This window comes from Prinia subflava, chromosome 3, assembly GCF_021018805.1.
Source record: "Prinia subflava isolate CZ2003 ecotype Zambia chromosome 3, Cam_Psub_1.2, whole genome shotgun sequence".
In the NCBI taxonomy this organism is placed as follows: Eukaryota; Metazoa; Chordata; class Aves; order Passeriformes; family Cisticolidae; genus Prinia; species Prinia subflava.
Genome location: NC_086249.1, coordinates 73,279,720 through 73,307,194, shown reverse-complemented (window position 1 = coordinate 73,307,194; position 27,475 = coordinate 73,279,720). Strand labels below are relative to the sequence as shown.

General features: G+C 37.2%; 1 protein-coding gene across 1 annotated transcript; it reads left to right on the top strand.

Moving 5' to 3' along the window:
* The first annotated feature begins 351 nt into the window (after positions 1–351).
* LOC134548089 (granulocyte-macrophage colony-stimulating factor receptor subunit alpha-like) lies at positions 352–27,475 on the top strand. Its single transcript, XM_063392454.1, has 14 exons — positions 352–3,473; positions 4,968–5,097; positions 5,190–5,365; positions 6,108–6,247; positions 6,877–6,915; positions 7,663–7,804; positions 16,386–16,515; positions 16,607–16,782; positions 18,145–18,284; positions 22,123–22,161; positions 23,217–23,346; positions 23,970–24,066; positions 24,569–24,650; positions 25,837–27,475. The coding sequence occupies exons 2-14, from the start codon at positions 4,970–4,972 to the stop codon at positions 25,909–25,911; spliced, it is 1,494 nt and encodes a 497-aa protein (XP_063248524.1). The 5' UTR covers positions 352–3,473; positions 4,968–4,969; the 3' UTR covers positions 25,912–27,475.

The window sequence follows — 27,475 nt, the reverse complement described above, 5'->3', positions numbered from 1 at the left end:
CCATGTTCATCCACCTGTCAGGGGGTGCCCTGTACAAACATTTATATGAAAAATGTGTGACAGGAATGACTGAAAATCGTGTGAATCAAGTAATGAAGAGGGCGTCCCTCTAGTCTGACCTGTTTGTCTCCCAAGGCGGGGAGTGACCCTGCCTCTCCCCATGGTTTAACGGAAGTAAGGATAAGGGAAATGAGGCAATGAAATCACATTGCCAAAGCACGCAAAAATATACCAAGGGAAAATCATAGTTTCTATTCTTTTTGTTCTCCATTGCTGTAAGCACCACAGGGAAACAGGTTTTCAAGGAGGTAGGTTTAATTTTGTCTGTTTTTTTTTCTATTTTCTTCTCTGTTTTTCATTTATTTTACTACAAAAATAGCTAGGCAAAGAAATGCTAAGTTTTGTAATTTCTGCTAGTTTTAATGTTAAAATAACTGTGAGGATGGATAGACACTCCCTGATAGCAAATGCCTGCTTTCCTCTGATGAATGTCTTAGCCAATAATTTGACGGCATACTTTTTTCTACAATCTGAAAATAATTGTATAATTATATTTTCAAATTTGCAGTTTCCAATGTTACTGGCCTCATCCACAGAGCAGTATTTCGTTTAATTTAAACCTGAATTGCAGAACTGGAGAGCCTGTGTCACTTTCTCTTGAAAACATTCAAATTGGAAATGTGTGGATTTTAGGTCTTTGCATCCATAGAATAAAAGCACTAAATGAAGGGAACTCTTTTTGGAGTACTGCACTTAGGCACAAGTAGAATGGAATTCTGTCAGTGTCCTTTCTCTTTCATGAATTTAATACTTTAGCAATTTCATACACAAAATTCCCTGAAAATGCTGCAGGAATGCAGGCATAATTTTACCATCATATCACATTCAACATGGAAGCAGTAATTCCATTTCATATTTTCCATCTGAAAAAAAGTAATTCAAAATCTTTCAGAGGCAAAGCTGGGAAATTAATCTCAGAGGTCTAGTTTAATGTACTATACTCAACACAGACTTCCTCTAAAAAAAAAAAAAGTTGTATAAAAAACAAATATAAGTTTTGGGGTATTTTTTTCAGCTACAAAGCTTCCTTTTTATTGGCTATAAAAATCATAGCGGGATCAAAATATGATAAAAAACATGGTTATGTGTTACTCATAATCAGCAGGTTACTGGACAGTTTTTATTCTCATCTAATCACCTCTCCAATCAACCTAGCTGAGATTAGACACTGCAGTAGCATTTCAGCTTCTGAATTCCCAACATGACTATGCCCTGTGGAAGGGTGCTGGGGTTCAGGCTTCTCTGAGAAATAACTCATGCTGTAGCACAGAGTCTAGCAGTAATCAATTTTCATAGAAATTTTATAAACTGCTGTAGAGGAAGCAAACAACTTCACACAGATTTTCATCTAAAGATTTTCATCAATAATCTGCACAGGAACTATTTGAGATGTGGAAGGATGCTTGAAACTGGGGAAAATAGTACTGTTCTACTGCAACTGTCTTTCTAAAGAGAAACAGCACATAATACTTGCATATCTATAAGAATAATATGCAAGATATTATTATTTTCAATAATAAATTTTCAGTTGAGAAAATAATAGTGTCAGTATTTTTGTTTAGTAATTACATGTGAATTCTAGATGATGTAAGAAAGGAAAGGAACAAATCCTCTTGGATTTATCTGACAAAGATGGATAGCTCAGAATTAAGAGAGATTCCTCTAGGTTCTATTTGTGGTGAATGGCAAAAAATAAATGTAGTGAAGCCTTCATTTGTCTTGTCCTAGACTAGATTGAATAAACTGTGTCTAAAGTAGTTGTGATTTTGGTTTTTTTTTCCATGCTGTGTTAAGGCAGTGCAGAATTACTGGTTCCCCTGTGAACATCTATACAGCTTTTCAGAAAGTTTAGGTGAGACAAACTCCACCTCACACCTAACAGCATCTTCAGAGTTAGGTTGAAATGTTAAAGTAGTTTAGTTGCCTTTTTTTATTTTTTGGTTTTTTATTTCCAATGTCAAGTATATTACTTAACATCTTTTATAAAGTATCTGGTCAATTATGTTTACGATTCAACAGTTTATGCATTTTTAAAATTAAAGTATCACTGAATAAAAGTAAAAATTCTCTTGGGCTTCCTTCCCTTCCTTCCCTGCTAGTAACACTGGCAACAACAAATGATTGCAAAGCCAAATGTTCTTCTATCTGATATTTCTCTGAAGCTAAGGTGCCTATATTGTTTCTAATGTCTACCCAAGAGATGGAGATAATCTAAGTTGACAAAATAGACATAAATAAAAACCCAAATAAATAAACATGCTCTATGTACTTGAAACAGTGGATTGTTATGCAGTTGCATGCAATCATAATTGTCACATCTCAGTTAAGTATCTTACTTCTTGCATGAAAAGAATGTCAAACACTTCAAATATATCTAAAGATAGTAAAATATGTGAAAATAAGTAATTTGTGCCTGAAGCAAAGGATGCTTTAGACAACATTAACATACTTGCATGTGTATTTTACCATCATCATCAAATAATACAGGAGACAGTTCAGAAGGATGAGTACAATACAGAGACTAAACTGGCTTTTACATCATAGCTCACAGAAAGACTAGTAATGATATGGTCCTACAATTTTTTAAGGAAATAAATATATGTAAGTGAAAAATATGGGACATTTCAAATAGTAGTAGTTAAGCAAAAAGACACTAGAAAAATTTAGCTAGTCCTCAGTATAAATTGGAGGCAGAAAAATATCAATGTCTCTTTGAAATAATGTGAGGTAAAAGTCTCATGAAGACTGAGCTCTATTCCAGGTGTTGCTAAAAATAGAAAGATAATGCTGACAGTGTTGGGTGAATAGAGTAGGCTCAAAAATAAACTTTATAGAAACAGTGGTCATATTTATATACTTTGTTAGATTTTCTTTGGCATTACCAGAGAAATAAGAATTTAAAAAAAAACCAAAAAACCAAAAAACACCAACAAACAAACAAACAAAACAAAACAAAAAGAAAAAAAGAAAAAGAAATGTCCCAAAACCTTGGAAAAAAGGTCCAGTCAGCAACGGGTATAGAGAGACTCATACGTATTCACAGGATATGCCTGAATATTTCCTTTGTTGTTGAACACTTCAACTGCTTGTTGGCCCACAGAAGAACCAGATTGTGAACTGATTTAAAATCAGAATAACCTTTTTTTCTTTAGATTTACAGCATTGCTAAAGTCTTGAGGAAGCCCATCTCTCTAAGACCCTTGCACAGCACCTGTGACTATTCTTCAGACTGCTGCATTTACCCAGCAATTTCTTCACGGGAAGACAATATCTCTATTTGTTTTGTAAATGAGGAAGTGAAGAGCACAGACTCGGTTGGCCCTGGGTCATGAAGTGAATCTGTGGCAGACCAGAGAACTGATCCAAGTTGTCCATCACCTCATCACAGTACCGTAATCACTGAACTTTCAAAAGTAATTTGTTAAATATGTATAAAATTACACATGAATTGGATGTAAACAACTCTATGCTGAGAGCTTTGATACCTCTAGTGACTAAGTATGGGTCAGTATTTATTACAGCTAGAGAAATAGCCTAGACAGCTCTTCTCTTCATTGCTAGCTCACAGTGTCATCTCAGATGAGCTTGTTCCACTATTTCTGATAGATGACGAAAAAAAAAACAACCAAAAAGAGAAAAAACTGCTGAGAGGAGCATTAGTTGCAATGATGATCACTTGTTCAAAATTACTCACTACAGGACCCCACAGGAAATGGCATTAACACAGCCAGGAGGGCAGGATGAGATCAGGCAGGACCGAAGAAGGATGCCAAAGGACAGGACATGACTAAGCCAACAGTGCCATTGAAAGGAATACTGTTGAACCAAGCTCTTGAAAAAGTTTCAACCTCCCTCTTGGAAGTGAGAAAGATTTCCAGAAGTCCAGGAGTACTTTGAGAACTCTTTAAAAATTCCACTTTATTTCCAAAGATGTAAGAATCAGATGTGGAGTTTTAGGGCTAGTTAGAGAGGTACATACAAAGACTCTGTGTGTGGTGCTTAAGCTCAATGAATTGTGGTTCAAAAAGCTGTGGCCCAGTCCTTCAATTCACAGTCATAGCTGTTGAAGTACTGAATGTTCATCATTTCCAGCTGGAGATCTCACCTTTTGGTAGGGGAGAAACACACAAGGAATTCATTCAGGTTGTGAGTACAGGATGTGATTTAACTTAAGCAAGCTATAAACTTCTGCTTCAGCTTTGTCTTGATTTTACAGTAATTGTAGGGATATTCGGGCCTGTTTCTATCAAGTTCACTGCAAATAAGATTCTCCCTATCCTTGAATTCAAAGTACTGGAAGAGATTAACCATCAGTTTCAATTCCTAATTGAAAATATATCATTCTCTCCTCTAAATTGCAACACTTTGGCAGGGATTAGCTTCAGGAAGAAGTCTCGGGGTTAGATTGTAACCAGCCAGCTGTCACAAAGGAAAAAGTGGTGGACATCTTCTTTAAATTATTAGTGCTTTAACCAAGGCTCAGAGCACTTAAGACAAGCAAAGCAGGGAGAACTTTGCCACCCTGCTCATGGTTGTAGAATTTACATTCCCCCGTAGACTGAGCCTCAGCCAAACAGGGGATCTAAACAAAGGACACCATGGGGATGGTCTCTGTTATTAACTTCCACTAAATCCCTCTGCCTGAGCTGATTAAACACTCACTTAAATGCCAGTCACATCTATGGCTTCTAGAACAACGATAGATAGTCCTCATGGCTCAGCACGAATAAAATCATTGCCCTCTTCAAGTAAGGACAAAACTGCAAAACCGAAATACAATATACAGTCAGATTTGCCAAGCAGGTGGCTAAAAAATTGCTAAATGAGCTTGCAAATAGCTGCCTTATTTCAGCAGTTATTTGATCTTTCTGCAGAATACACATGGGATATACTTTCTGTGTTTGCAGGCATGAATGGGACAGCCGTTGAGAATTTTGTCTGTGTCATTTTTAATGTTTCCTTCATGAACTGCACCTGGCATGTGGGCAGGACTGCTGCAGAAGATACCCAATATTTCCTGTACTGGAGGCCCTCAAAGTAAGTAGGTCTGCTTGAATACTGGGAATCTTGATTTGTGGCTGGGGATGTGGCATTGTCAATTTTTTATTCATACAATATTTCATGTAAAGGAAAGAAGATGTCACAGAATGCCAAAATTACATCAAAGATGACTGTGGAAGACACATAGGGTGTCAGTTTCAAAATGTGAGAATAGAAAATAAGATTGCTTATTTCCTGGTAAATGGGTCCAGAAGCGGACAAAACATTCAGTCATATGAGAAGAAGATACTACTATACCAAATTGGTAAGCATTTTTTGTTGATTTCATTTCCAGATATATATTAAAAGAATGAAAAATTCATCCTTGGGAAAAAGCATACATTTAAAAAATATTATTCCCCATAATAGGTTTGGGGTTTTTTCCCCTTTTTCTCAGCCCTAAAGTATAAGAATAGAAAAAAACTAATGAATACAGAAATAATCTGGAATCATAGGTCAGGAAATCTTGAACATTTCAGTCAAATATTTTTTCTTTGAGAGAAAGGTGACATATTTTAGAATCAACTAGCTGAGGATTCCTGAGTGGGACTATCCAGATGTTTGTTTTATTAACTCATAATGTTGTTTATCGACATCATGAAAAGCAACAGTTGATTTTAGGCTGTGACAAAAATTTCCATTTTTTTTTTTAATGGAACAATGTTAATGAAAAAAATTCTGTTTAATTTGAATACAGTATTAAAAAAACCCCTTAAATCCAAGAAATAAAACCAAACCTGCATAAATCATATGCTGAACTCAATAAAATGTAATAAATGGCTTGTGGTTTTGATTTTACTTACTCTTCCAGCTGGTGCTCTGGGCCCCTCAACTGAAATATTAAATCAGGAGGACCTGCTTCAGAATATGGGGACAATATAGAAATTCTGTTAAACTTGAACAACATCTGTTTAGATCAGTTGCTTGAACCTCTGCCTATATTTTTTAAATGGCAGAGTGAAGAGAGCTGTTACTAATCAATAATATTTCTGATTATATTATTGTAGAAAAACTCACCCCTCCATTAAATGTCTCAGTGAACTGTACAGAAGCTTCTCATAGATGCAGTATTTGGTGGCAACCACCTCACACAAGTCATGTGAAAAAAAGTAGTTGTTTCAAATATGAAATTGTCATAGAAAACAAGGTAAGAATAATTATGATATTTAATGGTACTTTGCCTCCATTTCCACACATAACACCATACAACCAGTACCGTGTTCTCATCCCCTCTTTTTGAAAGCTCACATGAATATGGAAAGTAATATTACATCCATTAAAAATAAAGTTCAAAATATTTGTTAGAATATTTGTGAGTTTGTTTTTCCGACAGTAAAAACTTAAGAAAAATAAAAGGAGACATAACTTAGCTAAATTAAATGTTTAAGAGTGCAAAAGATACACAGGCAAAAACACAGTGGAAAAAACATGGTTCAAGTTTATTTGTAAATTTTAGATACTTTGTTTTATTAATTAAAATGTAAGCATTTTGTCAACCTGAGCCCTTTTTTTGTTTTTGTTTGTTTGTTTTTGTTTAGTGCTTTGATACTCAATTCTGCTATCAAATTTAAATGTTACAATATTTCAGAGCATCTTTGGAGAGGAAAAATCACTTAGTGGAAGAATAGCTTAAATTTCACAGTTTATAAAAAAAGCATTTAAAATATTACATACACTTTTTCTTTCTGAAAATCAAACATTCATGAGAGAAGACCCTTTATTATAGAGTAACAACAAAGAACAATCCTAAAAACTAAACTTTTCTCTTGTTGCTAGGCTGATGCTGAGAAAAATACCAAAACCGCATCTAAAACAGTAAGTCTGTATTAATCTAACATTTATGCTATACTGAAATGTCTTCTGTATCAGATCATCCACCAACCAAATTGGTTTGGTTTCACTCTACCTGTTTCAATGTTTTCACTACACATGCTCATTATTGATAAGTTTTCTAAATCCGAAGTATTAAACTGTTGTTTATAAAACTTGGTACAAAAACACTTGCACATGTGGAGTTTGATATTACTTTACAAGATCTTCCATTTTACATTCTTTTTTAGTTCCTAGCAGATTCATATATATGTTAAAGTATGTATCATGATTCTGTGTAACACAAAGAATGTGGAGAATTTTTTCTTTTTTAATACTCTCTGGCAAGGATTGAGATGTAAGAGGCAAGAAAATATTACCTCAAAGATTAGGTCAATAGAAAGATGGCAGGAAAAAAATCAAATTCTAACTTCTGGCTATCGAGCTCTACTTCAGTTTTGAAGATATCCACTCTAATGAAGTGCCAGATCTTGAAAAAATTTTTTTCCTAAAGTCCCATTACTTAGCAGAGTCTAAGGAGCCAGGGAAGCATACAGCAAATTTCTTCTTCCTATTACCCAATAACAAAAGTGCTCAAACAAGAGGAACTAAGGTGAAATAATCTAACTAAGGGACACTTTTCTACTTATTATTTCTGTCCACAGAAAGATTATATCAATGTAAAATATAAAATTCTATCATAATTATGTAAAAATAATACCAAAATTCTCATTCTACTTATTTTACATTTAGAAAGCAATCATTGAAAATAACTCCTACCTATATGAAAGCTTCCACTCAGGAAAAAGGTACAGTGTCAAAATCAGAGCGACAGACGGGGGCTTTTGTTTAGTAAGCCCGAACTGGGGAGAGTGGAGTACACCTGTGGAGTTTGGTAAGAATAAAAATCCCTTCCTTGGCCTTGTTCAGATATTACCTGCCTGCCTCGTTTTTTAATTCATGCTTACAGATGGAAACACATTGATAATTGCACATTAGTTTGTTAGGACAAAGAAACTCAAAGAACAGCCTCTTTATATTAGGGAGTTCTTCAAACATTCTTGGGAGACAGTTCATCTTGCAAGGGGATAGTGAATGAAGCACACCTTTCTGAGGTCTGTTGCCAGCTGTTTTACTTCTTCCATCTTTCCTCCTGACTTTATAAACTGCTTTTCCTTGCTGTTGCTCTCTGCCACCTTGAATATTTAAATACTCTGTAGGACTCAGTTCCTCAGGTATTAAGTTCCTGTGGACAGTCCACGTACTCTCCAGCCATTCTATTCCTTTGCACGCTGCAGGGCAGTGAGGTGCTGAGCTAAAGAAGTCATCCCTTCATACAGCGTTTGTCACCCTGATGCAAAGCAGATTGCACTCATTCTGTGCAATCATTCATGTCCTGTGATGCTAACCAACATTTTTATGACTGCTTGTTTTTCAGGAACACAACAGCTTACATCTACTTCACCATATATGCTATTTATGATCCCAGGGCTGGCTGCAGGTCTCACATTTTTCCTCTGCATGACAGTGTAAGCCTTATTTCTTGTGCAAAATTTTTATTCTTTTGTTGAAATAACACTCCTTCCCCTAACAGAAAATTTCTGGCTTCTTTTTAAAGGAGACAGGAGAGGGAGAAAATTGACACTGAGTTATACTAGGGATCATCTGCTGGATGATCCTCAAGTGTGCTCTATACCTCTGATTCCCAACTTTCTTGTCCACTTGATTAATATTACACAGTGCTTTCCAATACTGGGACAAGGCCTTATAGCAGTACCTCTTCCCTGCCATCAGACCCTGCAATGTAGATGGGCGATACATGAAATTTTTTCCATGTTTTGACATTTTCTTTTCACATACTTAAAAAAAAAAAAGCTTCCTATGAGGCCTAAATAAGTCATAAAATAAATTATTGTCATCCAAATTCTGAACACCAAAATTATAACATATTTAACCTATGTAATTTTTAGCTTCCTTTGAATTAGAAGAATACTTCTCATGTCTTAGAGGAATAAAATAGTACCTGAGGAGCATTATTATATAGCATGTATTCACGTGTCTGCAAACTAAGTCTTTTCTTCACCAAACCTTTTTGTCACTGTAGAAGGGCTTATTTGAAAAAAACATCTGCTACAGTACCACAGCCAAGAGACCCATTCCATGAGCCCTCTTCCATGGACTTCCAGGTATGCTTTCTTTCCATTTGCCTGAAATTTAAAAATCTCAGTCTCAAAGGTATGACCTAACTGTCAGAAAGATGCACACAAGCAAGAAACAATTATCTTTCTTTTTCTTGTTCTTGGGATATGGACAGAGAAAGTCCATATGCAAATAACTTGTCTGTTGTACCTTTTCCATTATGAAATAATTGTCATCTGTCTACCTGGAGCATTGGAGAAAATACAGTTTCACCCTGCTCTCCCTGTAAACCATATGCTGTCACTAAAATAATGCTGAGCATAAGTTTCTCAGCACAATAATAATGCAGGATCAGGCAGGGACAAAGAAATCTTCAGTAGTTTTGCCATGCTGGTATTTGGCAAAGGAGGTAAAAGTGTCCAGGGTAAGCAAGAAAGTAGAGCAGAATGTTGAGAGGTGCTAACTTATGTGGAAACACTGGAATGACTTATGAGAAGGAGCAAACAAACACTGCAGGAACTGCCCTTCTAGAGAGCATGTTGCAGTTTGCTGAAATTTGCAAAGTCTTTAGGTTGGCTGTAGGCAGATCTGGAAGACAAAATTTGTCTGCAGGGACACACTGAATTACTGGCAAGCCTTTATAAATACTTTTATTTTCTCTTCCTTCATCATGTTAACTCTTTTATGTTTTAAAAGATGATTTTTCCAGCTTTTATTTTAAAAGTCTTTGTTCCTCTTTGGAAGCTATATGGAGGGAAGATCTAGACATGTTTACTTTGCTCTTCTAATTGACAGAGTCCTGCTACAGGTTTTATACAAAAAAGAACAAATCTGAATGACGGGAGATTGATACATCAGGACCTTGAGACTAAAATTTTGCATGAAGCACTAACAAAATGTCATATTCTTTCTTTTAACAGGCAGAATATATTAATCTATTAATAAAACAAGAAACTGAAGAAATAATAGATATTGAAGAAATAATGGAAGGCAATTGAAATGAGCAACATGATTTTTTTTAAACATATATACCGTGTTGGCAAAAATTAGGAGGCTTTTCATTTTCTCTCACTCCTGGAAGCAGGGAGAAGAGTGTTGACTGTAGAGACAATTATTTCCCCAAGATCTTATCTCTAAAAGCCTCTTTGCATTTGGCTGCATTTTCTACGAACAGTTAAGCTTGGGCTATTTCTGTTTTTTATTATGATGAATATCGCAGTATTTCAGAAAAAAATATTTCAGTATTGCTTTGGAAGTTATTATACTGTTTTTCAACAACATGCAAAAGAATAAGTAAGACCAAACTTATGGGGTTTATTCAGCAAGTCCATTGGTTTAGTGACTCAAAAAGGTACAGCCATACTGAGAATGTGATCAGGAATAAAATTTGACATCTGTATGAAGGCCAGCCAAGATCAAGCCTCTTGAGAAAGATCACTTGCTCCTACAAAGTGAGTACTATTAAAGAGTTCAGGATACAATTTTCCCATAAGTCTATTTGTTGCCTCTCATTTTTCATCCCTTCCTATCTGTGTTAGATGGAATAATTATTTACAGGTAGCAGATGGACATGTATATATGTATTGAGTGGGAAATGTTGGAAATTGAGCATTTGAACTCTCCAAAGGAAGCCTGCCACTTGCTAATTGCAAATGGTACAGGGCAGTTGTGTGCTTTTATAACGCCTGGATGGAACAGAAGTGTAACAGACAGAATCCTACAATTAATAAGGAGGCATGAGAGAAAACTCTCAATTTGAGGGCTAATCACATATTTTGACCTTCCATTTATAAGAAATTGAACATGAGCCAGCAGTGTCCTGGCATCCAGGAGGGCCAGCCTTGTCCTCAGTGCATCACATGCAGCATGGCCAGCCAGGCAAGGGAGGGGACAACATAACAAAGGCATGAAGCCATTAGAGAGGGTCCAAAGAAGGGCTACAAAGATGGTGAAGGGCCTTAAGGAGAAGCTGAAGGAGGAGCAGCTGAGGAAATTTGGTCTATTCAGCCTGGAGGAGACTGAGGTGAAACCTCATTGCAGTCAAAAACTTCCTTGTGAGGGAAAGCAAAAGGGTGGGCACTGATCTCTCCTCTTTGATGACCAGTGACAGGACGCAGGGAAAGGCCTGAAGCTGTGTTGAGAGAGACTTATGTTGGGTATTAGGAAAATGTTCCTCACCCAGAGGGTGGTTGGGCACTGGAACAGGCTCCCCAGGGCAGTGGTCATAGCACCAAACCTGACAGAGTTCAAGAAGCATCTGAACAATTATCTCAGGCAGATGGTGGTGGACTCTTAGGGCTGTCCTGAGCAGGGCCAAGAGTTGAACCCAATGACACTTCTGGGTCATTTCCAACTCAGGGTATTCTATGATTCTGTAATTCCATCAAGTCTCAAGATGGTTAAAATCATCGCAAGTAGCTGAAATCCTATAATGGAAAAGTTCTCCCAATGACAAAATTCCACTAGGCCAGGTTACTGTCAAGAGACCATTTTTGGAACTAAATTTTTCTATGGTTCTGTGTTTCTAAATAAATTTTCAATTTTAAAAAAAAAATTAATGCACTTTTAAAACAGAATCAGAGAAGGATCCTTCTACTTAAGTTATAATTGCCAAAAGATAAAAGCACACACATTAAATGAGAAAACTAAAGAAAACACTCACTGTAATCTGAGGATGATTGAACAGGTACAGTCTACTGGATCCTCTCTATCCTGCTTCACACAGAGCTGATCATGGCTGTTGGTCAGCTTACATCCCCACGGCTTTCACCGTGAAAGCTGCTGAGACAGAAAAGTCATTAAGAAAACTTGTTCACTACCAGCACACTATTGAGAAAACCATAAATCATATCCATGAATCAGTAGAGTGCGGGACTAAGGTATCACTTTCCCATCCTTGGGCAAAGACCCCAAAATAAGTGGGAAAAGATGGCCAGGCTTTAGAATCTTAAGTGCCTTGGATGCTCACACAGAAAGAAGCCCTTTATTTGGGTGTCCTATGACTATTCCTCTGTTCTATGCTAAAACCTAGAAAGTTCTTGCTGCAAGGAAAAAATTAAGGTCTTGTCTACCACTTTTATTTTTGTGACATACTCAAAAGCTGCAACACAGCAGTACAGCAAAACACCAGAAGTTCTTGTAGACACTCCGGCTTTTGTTGTAGCAATAAATTATTCTTCAAGTTTTTGTGATTTTTAAGAAATGTTGGGTTTGATACTGTTTCTGCAATGACTTCATTCCCTGTTGAGCCAAAAGTCTGTAAACAGCCCTAGTGCCTCTGCCCAGGTTTCTCTTCTCTCATTTATTTTATTTTCACTTTCTCTTCCTCTTTCTCTTCATTTCATTTTGCTTCCAGCTCTTGGGTCATATAGCAAGAGCACTCAAGTTTTCTGGTCTCTGAAAGATGACAGACTTTGGCAGCACTCTCAGTAGCACCCTCTTTGCTTGGGAATTTTTAAAATGTGTTTAATTTGTTTGCATTTTTGAAAGCCTTAAGTAAGGAGTTTGCCTAAATATAGACAAGAAAAGAAATCCCCTGGGTAGAACAGTTCTCTTTTCTGCAAAAATACCACTGGGCTGTTTGGATTGTTCTGCCATAGTAATTCTAGTTTAAAAACAAAGTAGCCAAATCCCAAAACCTCAAACTCTGCTCTTCCTCACTGTGTTTCAGAGATACACAGTCAGAGAGAGCACACAAAAACACAGTGCTTCCCTGCAGCCTTGTCTGCAGGCTCAAGAGATCTTCAGAGTGGGAGCATGGAAAAGCAGGAAAATGAGAATTCTGATTTCCTTCATTTTCCAGAGTCCCATTGGACTCTCTAGGACATTTCTTACAGCTCTTATTTTATTACTTGGGTACTTGCCACTACCCTTCTCCATGAAATGAAGTATGTTACCACCAGAAAATTGAGTGCCTTCTTCCAAAGATGAGGACAAAATAAACTGTAGGGTTTTACATTCTTTGTGATCAGAAGTGCTTTGTCCTGTCTATACAGCACAGTCAGTGTTCAAAAGATGTGTACATGGTTATGTATGGAATTTATTCAGTCTGGAAGTACAGTGACACTTCTGAAAATGGACTGCTTTTACCTCTGAATAACTATCAGGGGTCATACCGATGTCCAAGCTTTCATTTGCTTTGTCTGTTGACATCTATAATGGGATAGGGGTAGTCAGTGATTCTTACCAAAATGAGCTGCTTATTTGACTAAATCTGCTTTTTGGTAGAATATCCACCTAGGCATATGTGCTTGTCATTCCCACCCTTTGTCTCACAGATACGCTTCAGAAAAGCTTTGTCACATTTTTATTCTCTACTAGCATATGAGGAGAGTGAATGTCCATTAACTGACCCTTATAAAACCAAAATTGCCTTAGATCTTTACCTCTGGAACCACAAAAGACAGGCAAGGCTCTTGATTCTATGGATGACTGGAGTTTTTGAAGTTCTGGATGTTCAAAGTGAGTTGTTCATGTCCTCAGTTAACACCGAGTTATTAAAAGATGTGATTAAATGCATGAACACAACGAGAGACTGTCACTCACTACATTGTTTCTTTTCTCATGCCTTACTCTATGCTTTTTGTACTGCATGTGAGCAGAAGTGAGGTTGGGTGGGGTTTTGTGTGGGTTTGTTTGTTTGTTTGTTTGGGTTTTTTGTTTTGTTTTGGGGTTTTTTGTTTGTTTGTGTTTTGTTTTGTTTTGTTTTTTGTGGTAGAGAATAATTTTGCAGTCAAAAGGTTTCCAATATGATAAGTAGACTTGCTCCACTTCACCTGTTCACTTTATACTACGTGTTGAGGAGAAGAAAGTACGTCACATATGCACTTTGTGGTCTTGGCTGGCCTCAGCAATGACTCAATATAACTAATATTTACAATCAACATGAGATAATGGACCCAGAAAAAGGCTATACACTTCTAGCTCATCAGTCATCAATCTCACACTCCAGCCAGATCCAGGAAGCAGAAATACTCATGAGCCCAGGCATTTCTGGGTCTCTAGAAGGTAAACCCTCTTTGTCTCCAAGGAAAGGCAGCCCTGTGCTACCTTTGGCTTCCTCTCTTGGACATAACTATATCCCAGTTATTTATGAATGGCTGATGTTTTTCCAAGAACTACTGCTCATATGGTCAAATCATTCCATATGTCAATAAAGAAGATATAGGGTTGGAGTGACCTCAGGATTTTAGTAAAGATGATTCCTGGAACGTTCTAGAAGACTGTTTGGCAGCAGGTAAATTTTTCCATATACAGTAGGCAAGAAATGGGAGCATTAGAGAAGTACACGAACTGTTCTCTTTCCTACAAGTTTTTAACTCCATATTAAGCAAATTACATTGTCTTCTGGGGAAAAAAAGCCTTTCAGGGTATAAAGGACCTTTTGATGTTCTATACTGTTTATAATAACCCTCTTCTTCAGAAAATGAACAGTGTGACCCAATAAGGTAACAATTGCTCAACAGCAGTGCCTAGAGCAGTTTTTTGTAGCTGGATGCTTGCTACCTGCTATGTTTTTTCTGTTTTAGCTGTGGTTTATAGTTTGACTATTTTCACATTGGAAGAAATGGATTGAGGACAAACCCACATCAACTTTTAATAATGATGTGCCTTATCTGAAGACATCATATCCAAGATTTGAAATCCCCTTTTTCCATCTGCTTAAAGAAGGTTTAGAGTTTGCATTGTCATTTCCCTGAACACCCCCACAGACCTGGCTATCCCTGTATCAGCCCTTGCCCAGTGATACCAGAGCAGGGCCAGTCTCCAGGTGCCCACAGCTCTGCCAAGCTGGGCCCACCCTCAGCCCCATGACCCTTGCCAGTCCCCAAGGAGGTGCCTGGTGGTCGGGGTTGGGGCTGCTCTGGATCCACAGCTGCTCTGATCAGGGCTGGAGGTGGGGTGGGCTGGGACTGCCAGGCCTTACCCTGATGCCCTCCATGGAAAATCCCCATCTTCCATCCCCCAGAGATGGCTGATAGGGAAAGATGCTTTGTACTTCTCAGTATTGCTTAGAACTAGAGAGAAATACCTGTGAAAGTAAATATTTTAATGTACTTTCTGGATTCCAGAACACCAGCATACTCTAGTACAACAAAAGGGGAAAATTACCCAGCTAACTTCTTTTTTTGCATTATAAGAAATCCCAAGTTGGGCAATTACAAAATTTGCTATGAATCAGGGGGGAAGTGATGAACATTTATTTTGCAACACTTCCGATGCTAAGATGGTTCCCCAAAACACAAGCAGCAAGGGAGAGAGCCCTATTTATAGTTATACAGCCTTTTAAAATATAGTCTTTCCATCTTCTCTGAACCTGAAGACTATAATAGAAAGATAAACGAGGTAAAGACATTTTGAAACAAAGGTAGGTCTGTCTTTTTCTTTCTAACTCTTTTGTTTGCTGAAGTATTTACTGAGTCTCTAGGACTGGAGGGGTGTTTGGATGTCTGAGACAAAATCTAAAAAGCTGTCAGAGGAATAAATGGAACTAAGGTGAATGAAGGTTTTTTTTTATAAATAAAGTACCTGCTGCATGCTGAGAAAGATCCTAGTCACAATTGTGATTTTTTACTGAGTTTGATACTGAATTTTTAGAAGTGAGACTGTGCTCCTCAATCACAGAATCATATTCACAGAATGATTTGGGTTGGAGAGGACCTTGAGGATCACTTAGTCCCAACCCCTCCAGGGACATGTTCCAGTATACTTGGTTGCTCAATGCTCCAACAAACCCAGCCTCGAATGCTTGCAAGTATGGTGCATCCAAGCTTCTCTGGACAACCTGTTCCATTGCCTCACTGCCCTCACAGTAAAGTTTTTCTTCCTTGTATCTGATCTACATCCTTGAAACCACATGAGCTAACACCCACAGCAAACTTGACATATTCAGCAATGTGTAACTTGAGTTGATGGATATCACTGTGACCCATTTTGATATTTTCTGCTTGCAGCTATTTACCCACTTGCCTGACATCTATTCATCCTTAACTTTGTACATAGCAGATAGAAAAACAATCTTTAGACCTTAAAATAGCAACCATCCAAACGTATGTCTATAAAATTTATGCTGTGCTCCTGAGGTCACCGGCTTTTTTTTCCACACAAATTGTTTTGTTGCAGCTATACCACATCTTTGGAGGATTCATCCATACAAAATTCTTCATTGAATCTGTTAGGGCAAATATCTTTCAGTGTTAGCAAACAAAATTAAATAAGTCATTCCTAAACCAAGAAATATCCAAGTGGAGTCTAACATACTTAGGTGTGTCCCGTGATCCTCCAGCTTGGAGGAGTCACAGGATTTTTCCTCATCATGGAAATTCCCGTGTATCCAGGCATGAATGGGTCAGCCATTGAAAACTTCTCCTGTGTGATTTATAACATCTTCCTCATGAACTGCACTTGGCTGCAAGGAAGGGATGCTCCAGCAGACACACAGTATTTTCTCTACTGGCAGAAGTCAGGGTAAGTAGGTCTGCTTGATCCAGGAAAGTGTCAGTTCTCATTCAACACATCACAGTGCCCATGTTTAACTAAAATACTTTACTGTATGCAGAGAGTATAATCAGATGGAATGTGAGCTTTACATTAAAGATGAAAATCACAGAAATATGGGATGTATCTTCCAAAATGTGAGCATAGGGATTGAAAAAGCTTACTTCCTGGTGAATGGATCCAGCAACGACTCCCTGATCCAGTTCTATGATGAGTACATTGACCTGTATAAAATCGGTAAGTAAATTATTTATTTCAGCTTTATTTTAATTATTGTATTAAAGTAGTAGGGCATTTATCCCTGAGAAGGAACCATGTACCCTGTCTCAGAGTTGGGAGTAAGAGGCGCTGACTTTCTCAAGAAAACCTATTCCCCAAGCAAAAGACAAAGAGTGGAATCAAACAGGAAAGTTCCACAACTGCATTCTGTCTCAGATTCTTTAGCAATCTACCCTTATGAGTTTTAGGTTTTTCTCCAGCAAGGTCCACAAGAGTTAAAAAACCTGTACTTTCCCCTGCTGCCATTTCAGTGATGGTCAAATACCTTTCAATAGAGGAGAGAAAAGACTTTTTAGAAGTTTATCTGAGCACTGATTTCTGTTTTTCATTGCCAGTGGAGGTGACATACATGACACCATACCCTGTAGTAAATGAATTAACACATGTACAACATACTTCAGCCATGTGGCGCTGTACTTGAAAGCATCTTGTGTCTTTACTTCTACTGTGGCAATTTCTCACTGGAAATGCCACACTGGTTCTGGTATTGTGCTAAAAGATTGAAAACAAAAAGACTTTGTTCTATAAGAAGAAATTAATCTGTAGAGTCACTCATGGCAGATAAAACAAGGTCGTCCTTGGACCAAGTAGCCCATCACAAACAGGGCTACTGTTTGTAGCCCAGGCCTGTCCCTAAAGGCTGATGTAAAGTAGTAATCTAGCTGATATGAAACTTTCCTCTATCAGCCTTTGTCACCCTTTCTCTGCCATGAGTGATTGTCTTTTGGTGTTCCAATTATCAAGGCATTGGCAACTATCAAAATATGAAGGTCCACATCTGCTTACATCTGTGAAGGGTAATACATGAAGAAGTTGGCTAGACTACTAAAAATGGAGTCACTTTCTTAAATTTGTATGGTTATTTCTTTTGCAAGGGGGGAATAAACTGCATAGTTCACAACAGTTTGAAGGCAACACCTTCCTGTCACAGAAGCATCGTGAGGAGGCTTGGAGAAAAAAACTAAATCTTTGAATTTCTTACTTTAGGGATAGCAGCTAGTTCATCTGCAACAATAAACATTCTCTTAAGAAGAAGACAGTATTCTACCTTATTCCTCTAGAAAAGTAAATGGAGGGGATTGTTTCTTTGCATGCTCCTATGTCATGTTCCCTGTCTTGGTCCCCTATTTTATTTCATGATCCTGTGTACATGATTTATAAAACTTTGGTTTTTCAACTATTTCTAATAGCCCTAAGAAAAATTGATACAAATGGTATCTTTCTTCATAGAAGTATTACTTACAATTTCACTCTCTTTCATCAAGTCAAAAAGAGATCAAGCGATTTTAATTATTTTAATTCTTGGTTATATCATTTCAGAAAACCTCATGCCTCCATCAAATATCACAGTTAACTGTGATGAAATCAAAAATGATTGCATAATTCAATGGCAACAACCCCAAATAAGTCATTCTAAGAAAGACATGTGTTTTAAATATGAAATTAACATAAAGTATAAGGTAAGAATGTCTTCATTTACACTTAACATTAATTCATCTATTTGCCAATACCCATGAGTGGAAAGAAAGAAAGTGTCTTTTCTATGATGTAGCCTTCCCCATACATAGCACCTTATGCCTTTATAACTGCACTTTTCAGGTCCATACCAAATCCTGCTATGCCATGATGCCCCATTTTTATTTTTTAACCCCTGCTCCCTTGAGTAAGACACTGCTGGAGATACATTGGAAATCTGAGACAGGCCCAGAGGAGAAGCATGGTTAATCAAGATTCAAACATATCACAACTTTGTCTGTGACAGCACTTAGGAAAGGCACTTCTTTCACTTAAACTTGTCTGAGTTGCCCTGGATTGGAGTGTTTCCAGTGGAAACTGGATCTCTGTGGAAGGGCAGAGCTGGGCTTTAAAGAGTGAAAAGAGAAATGTGCATTCACTTAATAATTTTGAGTTAATAGAAGTGAATGAAATTTCTCCATGTATGAAATGCAAATAGCTTAACCAGATATAAGCATCAGACATATTGGCCCAGAAGTTGAAGGTTTATAATGACAGATAAAAAGAAAATAAATGTGAGAGAAAGCAAAAAAGCAGTATAATTAAGGACAAGTTTGGGGGGGGATGACCTTGACTTTACAAGTCTTTTGGCAGCAATAGGGAAGGAATGAGGTTGCTGTGTTCCACTGCAAGTATAGATGTAAACCCCTGCGGTAGAATTGCACCAAAAGGCCACAGGGTGGCAGACAGAGACCACAAAGGAAAAATCTTCCTGCACTACAACCAGATTTGGCCACTCAGTGGATGATTGAAGGCATTCCCTAGGTCTCTGAAATTTGGAATTTCTTAGTCTGGGTTGAACTTATTATTTCACAGATGAGTCTTTTTGCAAGACCAGCTAACTGCCATGAAACAGCATTACTTCTCTGAATCACTTGGCTGTTGTAACAAAGAACCTTTATTGAAAATTCCGTGTGACACTGGAACAAAAGTCTATCGCAGTACTCAATTCACACCTTGTCTAAATTTTCTAGAGTTTTTTTTGTTTGTTTGTTTGTTTGTTTTAAATAATCGTTAACCAGTTTTCACCTAGTTAGTTATGTCAAGATATAGCAATTATTTCAGCAATTGAGCAGTGTAGGTTCCTTTGACACTTACAAGATGCAACTATAATCATATCTTTGGAAGATTTACCCATAAAAATTTCTTCTGCCAAATTTATTGCTTTATCACTGACAGGTCTAAACTTGTGGGTTTTTACCAATACACTATGACCAACAAATGTTGTATTACAGTCAGCCTTTAAACTTTTCTTTTCATGATTGAAGTTTCTTGCATTGGGAGTAAACAAAAAACAAATTGAAAAAGGATACACCATGAGTAACATAATTTCAATCACATTTTTTCATGAAAAAAATGTTTCTTCTTCAGTGATATTTTTTGTTAAGGCTTTATAAATTGGGATATCTGAGAAAACCAAAGGCAAAACTTAGCAGGGAAAACTGAGTTAAAAAGGGACCAAGCACCTCTGCCTCCCTTATGTTCTTTGTCACGAGGTTCACCCAATCCAGTATGCAACTGGATTCTTTTAACCTCTCTTGTCATCAATGAACTCATCAAAAACTTTATTTTATTCACCTCGCTCACCAGTCTCGACTGCAGCTAAGCTTTGTCTTTACTGACTCCATTACTCTAAGAGCAGACGATGTCTATATTCCTCCCAAATCCCTTCTTCTACCTTTTTTATAATTCCCAAATGCATAATACACAAGTTTTGGGAAAATCCAGCCAAAGGCAACATAACTAACAATATATTGCAATGTAGAATAGTGATCTTAACAAAGCATAAAGGGTTTTGTTATAGGCAATATGTGGGTTATCACTGTACCTCCATCACCATCTCCTTATCATTCTTACATATTTAAGTCTGCAATGTGGCACTTGCAGACATGGTTTAGTTGGGAATTTGGCAGTGCTGGCTTAATGGTTTTACTCAATGATTTGAGAGATGTTTTCCAAGCTAAAAAATTCTATGATTCTATGATTCTTGTGCTGTGAGGAGGTTGTCCTTGTAGATCAACCAGTAAATTGGCCCTTAAGGACACTTCCCCTTGAGTATACCAAGGCCTGTGACCATGAGGTTTCCTGTAGAGGGTCTCATCTCCTTTCTTTTCTTGATCATGAGCTCTGGAACAAGCATCTACTACATTAACAACTCTGCTGGTCTGTCCTCTGATGCCTGCACACTGCTTCTCTTACTGGTGCATTATTCATCCCAAGACAGAGCTCTGTGCATACAAGACACTCCTTCATACACAGTAGAAGGCCCAGTTGCCCAAACCTGTTTGTGAGGATGAATTCACCCTCCCTGGTGAGATCTATCCTATGCCTGCCCAGCAGCTCCTCTTTCTCAAAAAGGATCCCCAGGTCACGGCAGACAGAGCCCTGCCTGTGACATCAGTTACTCAGCCAGGTGTTGACCTGCTGGATGACTGCAGTTCTGCTCAAGCCTTTCCCTCTGACTGGAAGGCCTGATTTCACACCATCTGGGCTTCCTGCCCTTCACCATCCCCTCAGTGCTCTGTAATCACCCTTGAAAACTTTCAGGTTGCCCCTGCACCAATAAAGAAGAACAAGGGGTTCATTGGCCAGATATTTCTCCTAGATGGATCCCTGTGCATAAATTAGCTTGACTGCAGATCCTGGACAGCAACTTGCTTTATAAAATCTTAGAATGCTTTGGGTTGGAAGTGACCTCAAAGACCATCCAATTCAGTCCCCTGCCATGGCAGAAACATCTTTCACTAGACCAGGTTACTCAGAGCCCCGTCCAGCCTGGCCTTGAACACTTCCAGGGACAACCCCAGCTTCTCTGGACAGTCTGTCCCAGTGCCTCACCACCAGCACAGTAAAGAGCTTCTTCCTAATATCTAATCTAAACCTACCCTCCTTCATCTTAAGGCCACCCCCCATGTGCTATCAACACATCCCCTTGTGAAAAATCCCTTTCCAGCGTTCCTGTAGGACCCTATAGGTGCTGGAAGGTGCTGTAAGCTCTCCACAGAGCATTTTCTTTTCCAGGCAGAGCAGCCTCATGTGCAGATGCCACATGAGCATGCATGCAATTATTTGAAAAAATAAATCTGGATTGAGTTTTGTTCTAATATGGCATATTGCAAAATAATTACAAAAATACATAACTAGTTGTCTAATGGAGATGATATAATCTGCAGTCATTAGTTTTGTGTGGTCAGTACATTATGTGTTAGTTATTATGGCTATTCAAATAAGATGAGCAAATTTTATTCTGTCTATCAAAAATGTACTGGAAGGCAACCTAAAATATCTGTGAATCCATGCCAGTCCCAAATATTTTCACTTAAAAGAAAACAAAATAATATTTACATAATATTTGCAATTACACACAGTGATATTATTGTAATATTAAGATATTAGATGTAAACAAAAAAGTTTATTTCACAGATTTTTTAATCTTTTTTTTTTCCTGATGTCTGTAAGAATAAACTTACAGTTTCCATTTAGGTCTGGTTTGCTTTGTGTTTCAATCTGAAATAAAATTTATATCTCATCTGGGATGAAAAGGAAAACAAATATCTTTCTACAGCAGAATTAATTTCTATATAAACTTGTCATTGTAGATAAATTGGGTATTAGATACTAAATGTTAGATAAATCACTAGTTCTTCCAAACAAACTATGAAGTGCATAAGAAAGAGAACGCAGAAAAATAGGACACTAGAAAAAAATTAATTATTATTGAAACATAAAACAAGCAATGATAAAAATAAAGTTAGTTGCTTTTCTTTTTCTTTCAATTTACAGGATAATCCTAAAGGAAAACCCATATATGTTTCCATACAAGTGAGTCTGTTTGTTCTATTAATCAGCAATATGTCTTCATTTCATGGTCAATTGTGAAAAGTAAATACTATGCAAATACCTCTAAATCAGTATGTTCTCAGTGTCCTATGCTTTATGGGAACCTTATTTATGGATTTCATGAATGCATCAAACTGCTAAATCATCGCAGCATATGTAATTTATTTTACATTCAGGGGCAAACTTTTATTGCTTTTCTGTAAGTATTTTGAAAAATCTCCCACTTTTCATTATATTGTCCACCCTTCTCAAATATTTGCAACATTCTTTGAAGTTGCACATCACTGACAACAGAGAAAAGATAAAGTATCTCCTAGGAATTCAATATTGTTTATGAAAAACATAGACCACAAAAGCCCTTTTAGGATGGAGGCTGTCATCCAGGTATGCTTCTTTTAATCAGTGCAGCTTGCACATCCCATCTCTATACAAAAGTCTCCAAGAGCAAGAGCATTGCAGTAAATTGTGGTAACACTAAGTATTGCAGTCACCTACTTACTATACAGGTTTGGCTGTAAAATTATGCTTTTCCTGAAAATTCATAATGCAGAGACCGAGGCAGGTGCAGAGGCACATTATTCCTCAAATCACTCAGTTCTAGCAGTACTAAAATGAAATGGTTCAAGATGTTTTTCTACCTCTCTATGTGCTTAGGGAAATCATCAATAAATCAAACTATATCATCATAAGAAATCACAGGTTATAATTTTATAGTATAAAAATATGAAATTCTTCTAAATATAAAGGTTGAATGTCAGGCTATTTTTGAGATAGATATTTGCATATATATTATATAAATAATAGTAATGATTTTTTTCTCTGTAACAGCAGTTTTCTTTAATAAGCAATGCTTTCATAGCCTCTTAAATATTTCACTGATAAATGGCACATGCATATGGTCAACACAGGCATGGAACAAAGAAAAGTTACTCAGGTGTTTTTTTGTTTGTTTGTTTTTGGTTTGGTGTTTTTGTTGCTGTTGTTGTTGTGTTTGGGTTTTTTTGTGGTGTTGGTTGGTTGGTTGGTTTTTTTTCTAGGAAGGGGGAAATAGTAACATATTTCTAAGATCCAATAGAAGAAAGAAGTATGTCTTGAAAATGAGAGCAGCTGGCAGTGCCTGCCTCGTGAACCCAGGCTGGGGGGAATGGAGTGCACCCGTTGAGTTTGGTAAGAACAAATCCTGGGTACTCCTCCCCCAGCAATGTCCTGTCTGCCTCACACATTGTCTCACACCTACGGACACACAGATGTATGAGGGATTGGCAAATGTTTTGCTTCTCACCACACTACAGGGAAGAGTAGGAAGAGACTTAATGGATTTCTTAACATTCCAACACTGGAAATAACAATAAAATTTACACCTTTGCAGTTGTAGTGAGTTCCTGCTTACTGCAGGGTGTGTACAGATAGGATCAATGTTAATTCTTCCCATCAGACATTTCTGCTAAAGTGGTAAATTGCAGAATTCGTGTTTATACCAAGTGAAACCTTTCAGACTGACATTCACCACAGTCAGTCAGCACAGCAGATGTTTGACACAGCATGAAGTTCAGCAAGACTGAGTTCAAGGTGTAATCTGCTCCAGTGGAAGGCATCCCTGAGTATGGCAGTGAGTGGAATTAGACAACCTCTAAAGGTCACTTCCGACCTAAACTATTTTATGTTCTGTAATTCTATGATCTATTCCTCATATTACTACTACTACTTCTACTACTACTACTACTACTACTACTACTACTACTACTGCTACTGCTAGTACTACTACTAATTTATGAATGTTTCTCTTTCAGGAAATGAGGAAATTATATCTTCTTCAGTATGGATTTTACTTGGGGTAACAGTTGCGACACCCTTAATGGCAATTATAACTTTTTTTTTCTGTAAAAGGTAAACTTAATTTATGCATTTATTTTCCCTCTGTGTGTGTAACACCTAAAGTTTTTAGGTAAGTAAGGTGGAGGTGTCTCTGTAGGTTAAAATAAACCACATAAGTGAAACAGAAACAGAAAGAAAAAGTGTATTCTGCTATATGATGCACTTTGTGTAGAAATATATAGTAATTTATAGAAGATACAGATCTCTCAACTTGTTAATATTTTTACTCCCACTTTTTTTTTCACTGTTTGTAGTGACATAAACAGGACAAATTTCTTTTTCTGTCAAAGAAGGAAATTTATTACTAGTAAATCTTCAATAAAAAATGAATCTATTATCATCGAAATTTTAATGTTTTCATGATATACGTTCATTCTGTGTTGAGATTATGTATATTTTTCAGTTCACTTCTAAGACTGTAGAGGAAGGTAAGAGCTGGTTCAAGGGTGCAATGGTGTTGTGACATTATGGTTATTTAACTTTAATTTTGTATTCAATACATTTTGATTTCCAGGACTGGCTATTGGAAGGCAGCATTTCCACAGATCCCAGGACCAAAACCTGCTTTTTTTACACTGGCTGATACAAATCCAGAGGTATGTTCTCTTTCTATTTTTATATTAAATGTGTGAAATACATACAAAACTCTACTGGCTGAATTTTTAAATGATAAGGAACTTATCACAGAGGATCACACTTTGCCATATTCTGAAGAAAAATAAAAGAAAGTCAGTAGGCAAGTTTTTTAAGGGAAGTGTAATGCAGTGCTTTTCAAGAATCATGGGGTTTCTCCCATTCCACTCTCATGAGTGCACAGGCTGATGCTCCCGTGGATGATCCAGGCAGCAGGAACTTTCCCAACACAAGGACATGGACAGTGACATAACAGAGCACAGTGAGGCAGCCAGAAACAAAACCAGCACAGCTGCCTCTACCAGCGCCTTGTCAACACAGCAGCAGTCTCTAAAACAGGGTCCTAGACATCAGGCTCCTGCTGCTATTCTCCAGCTGAGCAGGGCTGAATTGGCCAGTGAGATTAGCACAGCTCCTCGCTCCCTTCATCTACAACTGCCATAAAGCTCCTCACACCTGATCCCAGTGTCTGAGCCCTGTGTCCTCCCAGGTTCCCCCCTCCAAGCTGTCCCCTTGAATCCCTCCAGGTGCACACCTCACCTGTTTACCCACTAGCAAGTTACACATGCAGGAAAGAAAAGAAAAGAAAAGAAAAGAAAAGAAAAGAAAAGAAAAGAAAAGAAAAGAAAAGAAAAGAAAAGAAAAGAAAAGAAAAGAAAAGAAAAGAAAAGAAAAGAAAAGAAAAGAAAAGAAAAGAAAAGAAAAGAAAAGAAAAGAAAAGAAAAGAAAAGAAAAGAAAAGAAAAGAAAAGAAAAGAAAAGAAAAGAAAAGAAAAGAAAAGAAAAGAAAAGAAAAGAAAAGAAAAGAAAAGAAAAGAAAAGAAAAGAAAAGAAAAGAAAAGAAAAGAAAAGAAAAGAAAAGAAAAGAAAAGAAAAGAAAAGAAAAGAAAAGAAAAGAAAAGAAAAGAAAAGAAAAGAAAAGAAAAGAAAAGAAAAGAAAAGAAAAGAAAAGAAAAGAAAAGAAAAGAAAAGAAAAGAAAAGAGAAGGTGACACAGAAAACTGTTCAAAATAGTGTTTTGTAAGGAAACAGGACAGACTGTGGTGGTCACACACAGCAAAAACAGCTGAAATACTCTCAGAATTGTGCATAAGTAGAGGTTAATTTAATATTATGTCTAAAACTGATGGAAGTTTTTATTTTCCTTTCAGCTGATGGACGGCAAAATTCAGTCAATAACATCTGAAAATGAAGAGATAGTATTAGTTGTTGACACCGTGAGATAAGCAAGAAAAATGGAGCAGTCTGAAGTGATTTCTTAGCTCACTGTATATTCCTGTGCAAAGTCTGGAATAATATATAGGCTTTCCTCACTTTCTTCTTTTTCTTGTACAAATTAGCAATGCAACCAAGAGAGAAAGATACCTCACATGGAATCTTCTAAAATGCCATTGTATTTGCTTCTAGTTTTGGCTGGGTTTTCCTGTTTGGACAAGTCGTCTTTATTGGATATCTTCTCTTTTGTAAATATGATAGAAATATTTCATTCAAGAAGTTTTAGTTACATTTTAATCTTAAGGAAAAATAATTGTTTTTCTGTCTCATATTAAAAAGATTAATAGTTAATTTATTGAGATGAATACAATTTTAAAAAATCTGATGCCTGAATTCCATTGTTCTACTGTCAAAAATGGGCCAATTCATACTAGAAGTTTCTTTGAAGCTCTTCAAGTACACATGGGACCTAGAAAAATGAGATTCACTCAGATTTTTACACTAGACATTTGAACATTGTTATTTGATTATTAAGACTAATTTTATAATGATACTAGATGTTTTATTGTTAGACTAAACATTCCTGGGACTATTTTCTTGCACAGAGGCCAATTGACATGTAATAGTCCAGACATGCTTTCTTAAAGCTCTGAATAAGGTGAACACATGCAAACTACCTTTAGAAATTAGCCCTGGCCTGAGCCAACCTCTGGACTTTGTCCAGGAGCTGTTCAGGACATTATTTGTAAATCTTGGCCAAACTAATGCTGGGAACAGTTGTTCCTGGACATATTCCAGTGCTGGGGAGCCTTCCAGTGCTGTGCTTTCTCCAGTTTATACTGTAGCTGAACACAAACAGCTCTTGGGACACCTACTGCCTTTGATAGAGTTAATGATTACCTTTTAGTCAAAGACTCACCTGGGAAGCTTTTTGTAGCAGGTCAGAACAACCAAGCACATTTCTAAAAGAGGCTGGATTCATGCTGGGCACAACTGTAAACCATTTTTTGTATTTTTCCCAGTATGCAGCAGTAGTCGGAGTGGAAATGCTCACAATAACTTGCTAAAAGAGTGATGGGGTTGTAACAGACTGTCCTGGTTTATATAACCTTGCACAGTAACTCTCCTCTTGGGCAAAAATGCCTGAGTGAGGCATAGCTTGGTTCCACTCCACCAAAATCTAGCCATGAGCTATGAACAACCATTCAGTGGCTCAGTGTGAGGAAGGGAATAGTAAAGTATAATAAAAACAGTAACAAGACACTCAAGAGGTGACGTTGGGGTCTTGTTAAACTGAACCTAAGCAAGCTCCTCATTTGTTTCCTGCTTTCTCCTGGAAAAGGATAACATACTTAACAGATTCAGGAAAGGCGTTACAGATAGAAACATGATAAATTAGTTCAGGTTACAGTCCAAAATCATTGAATCACAGAATGATTAAAGTTGAAAAATACCACCAAAATCATTGAGTCCAACCCTTGACCTAACATCACCACTTTTTCAACTAAGTCATGTAACTAAGTGCCACATTCATTCATTTCTTGAACACTTCCAGGGATGGTGAGCCATTCCTCA

Bases quoted from the DNA above. Each gene is read 5' to 3' on its own strand.
- LOC134548089 (XM_063392454.1), top strand. From the start codon at position 4,970: ATGAATGGGACAGCCGTTGAGAATTTTGTCTGTGTCATTTTTAATGTT. The intron at 5,366-6,107 runs GTAAGCATTTTT...ATATTATTGTAG, and splicing joins GATACTACTATACCAAATTG to AAAAACTCACCCCTCCATTA. The intron at 7,805-16,385 runs GTAAGAATAAAA...CCGTGTATCCAG, and splicing joins GAGTACACCTGTGGAGTTTG to GCATGAATGGGTCAGCCATT.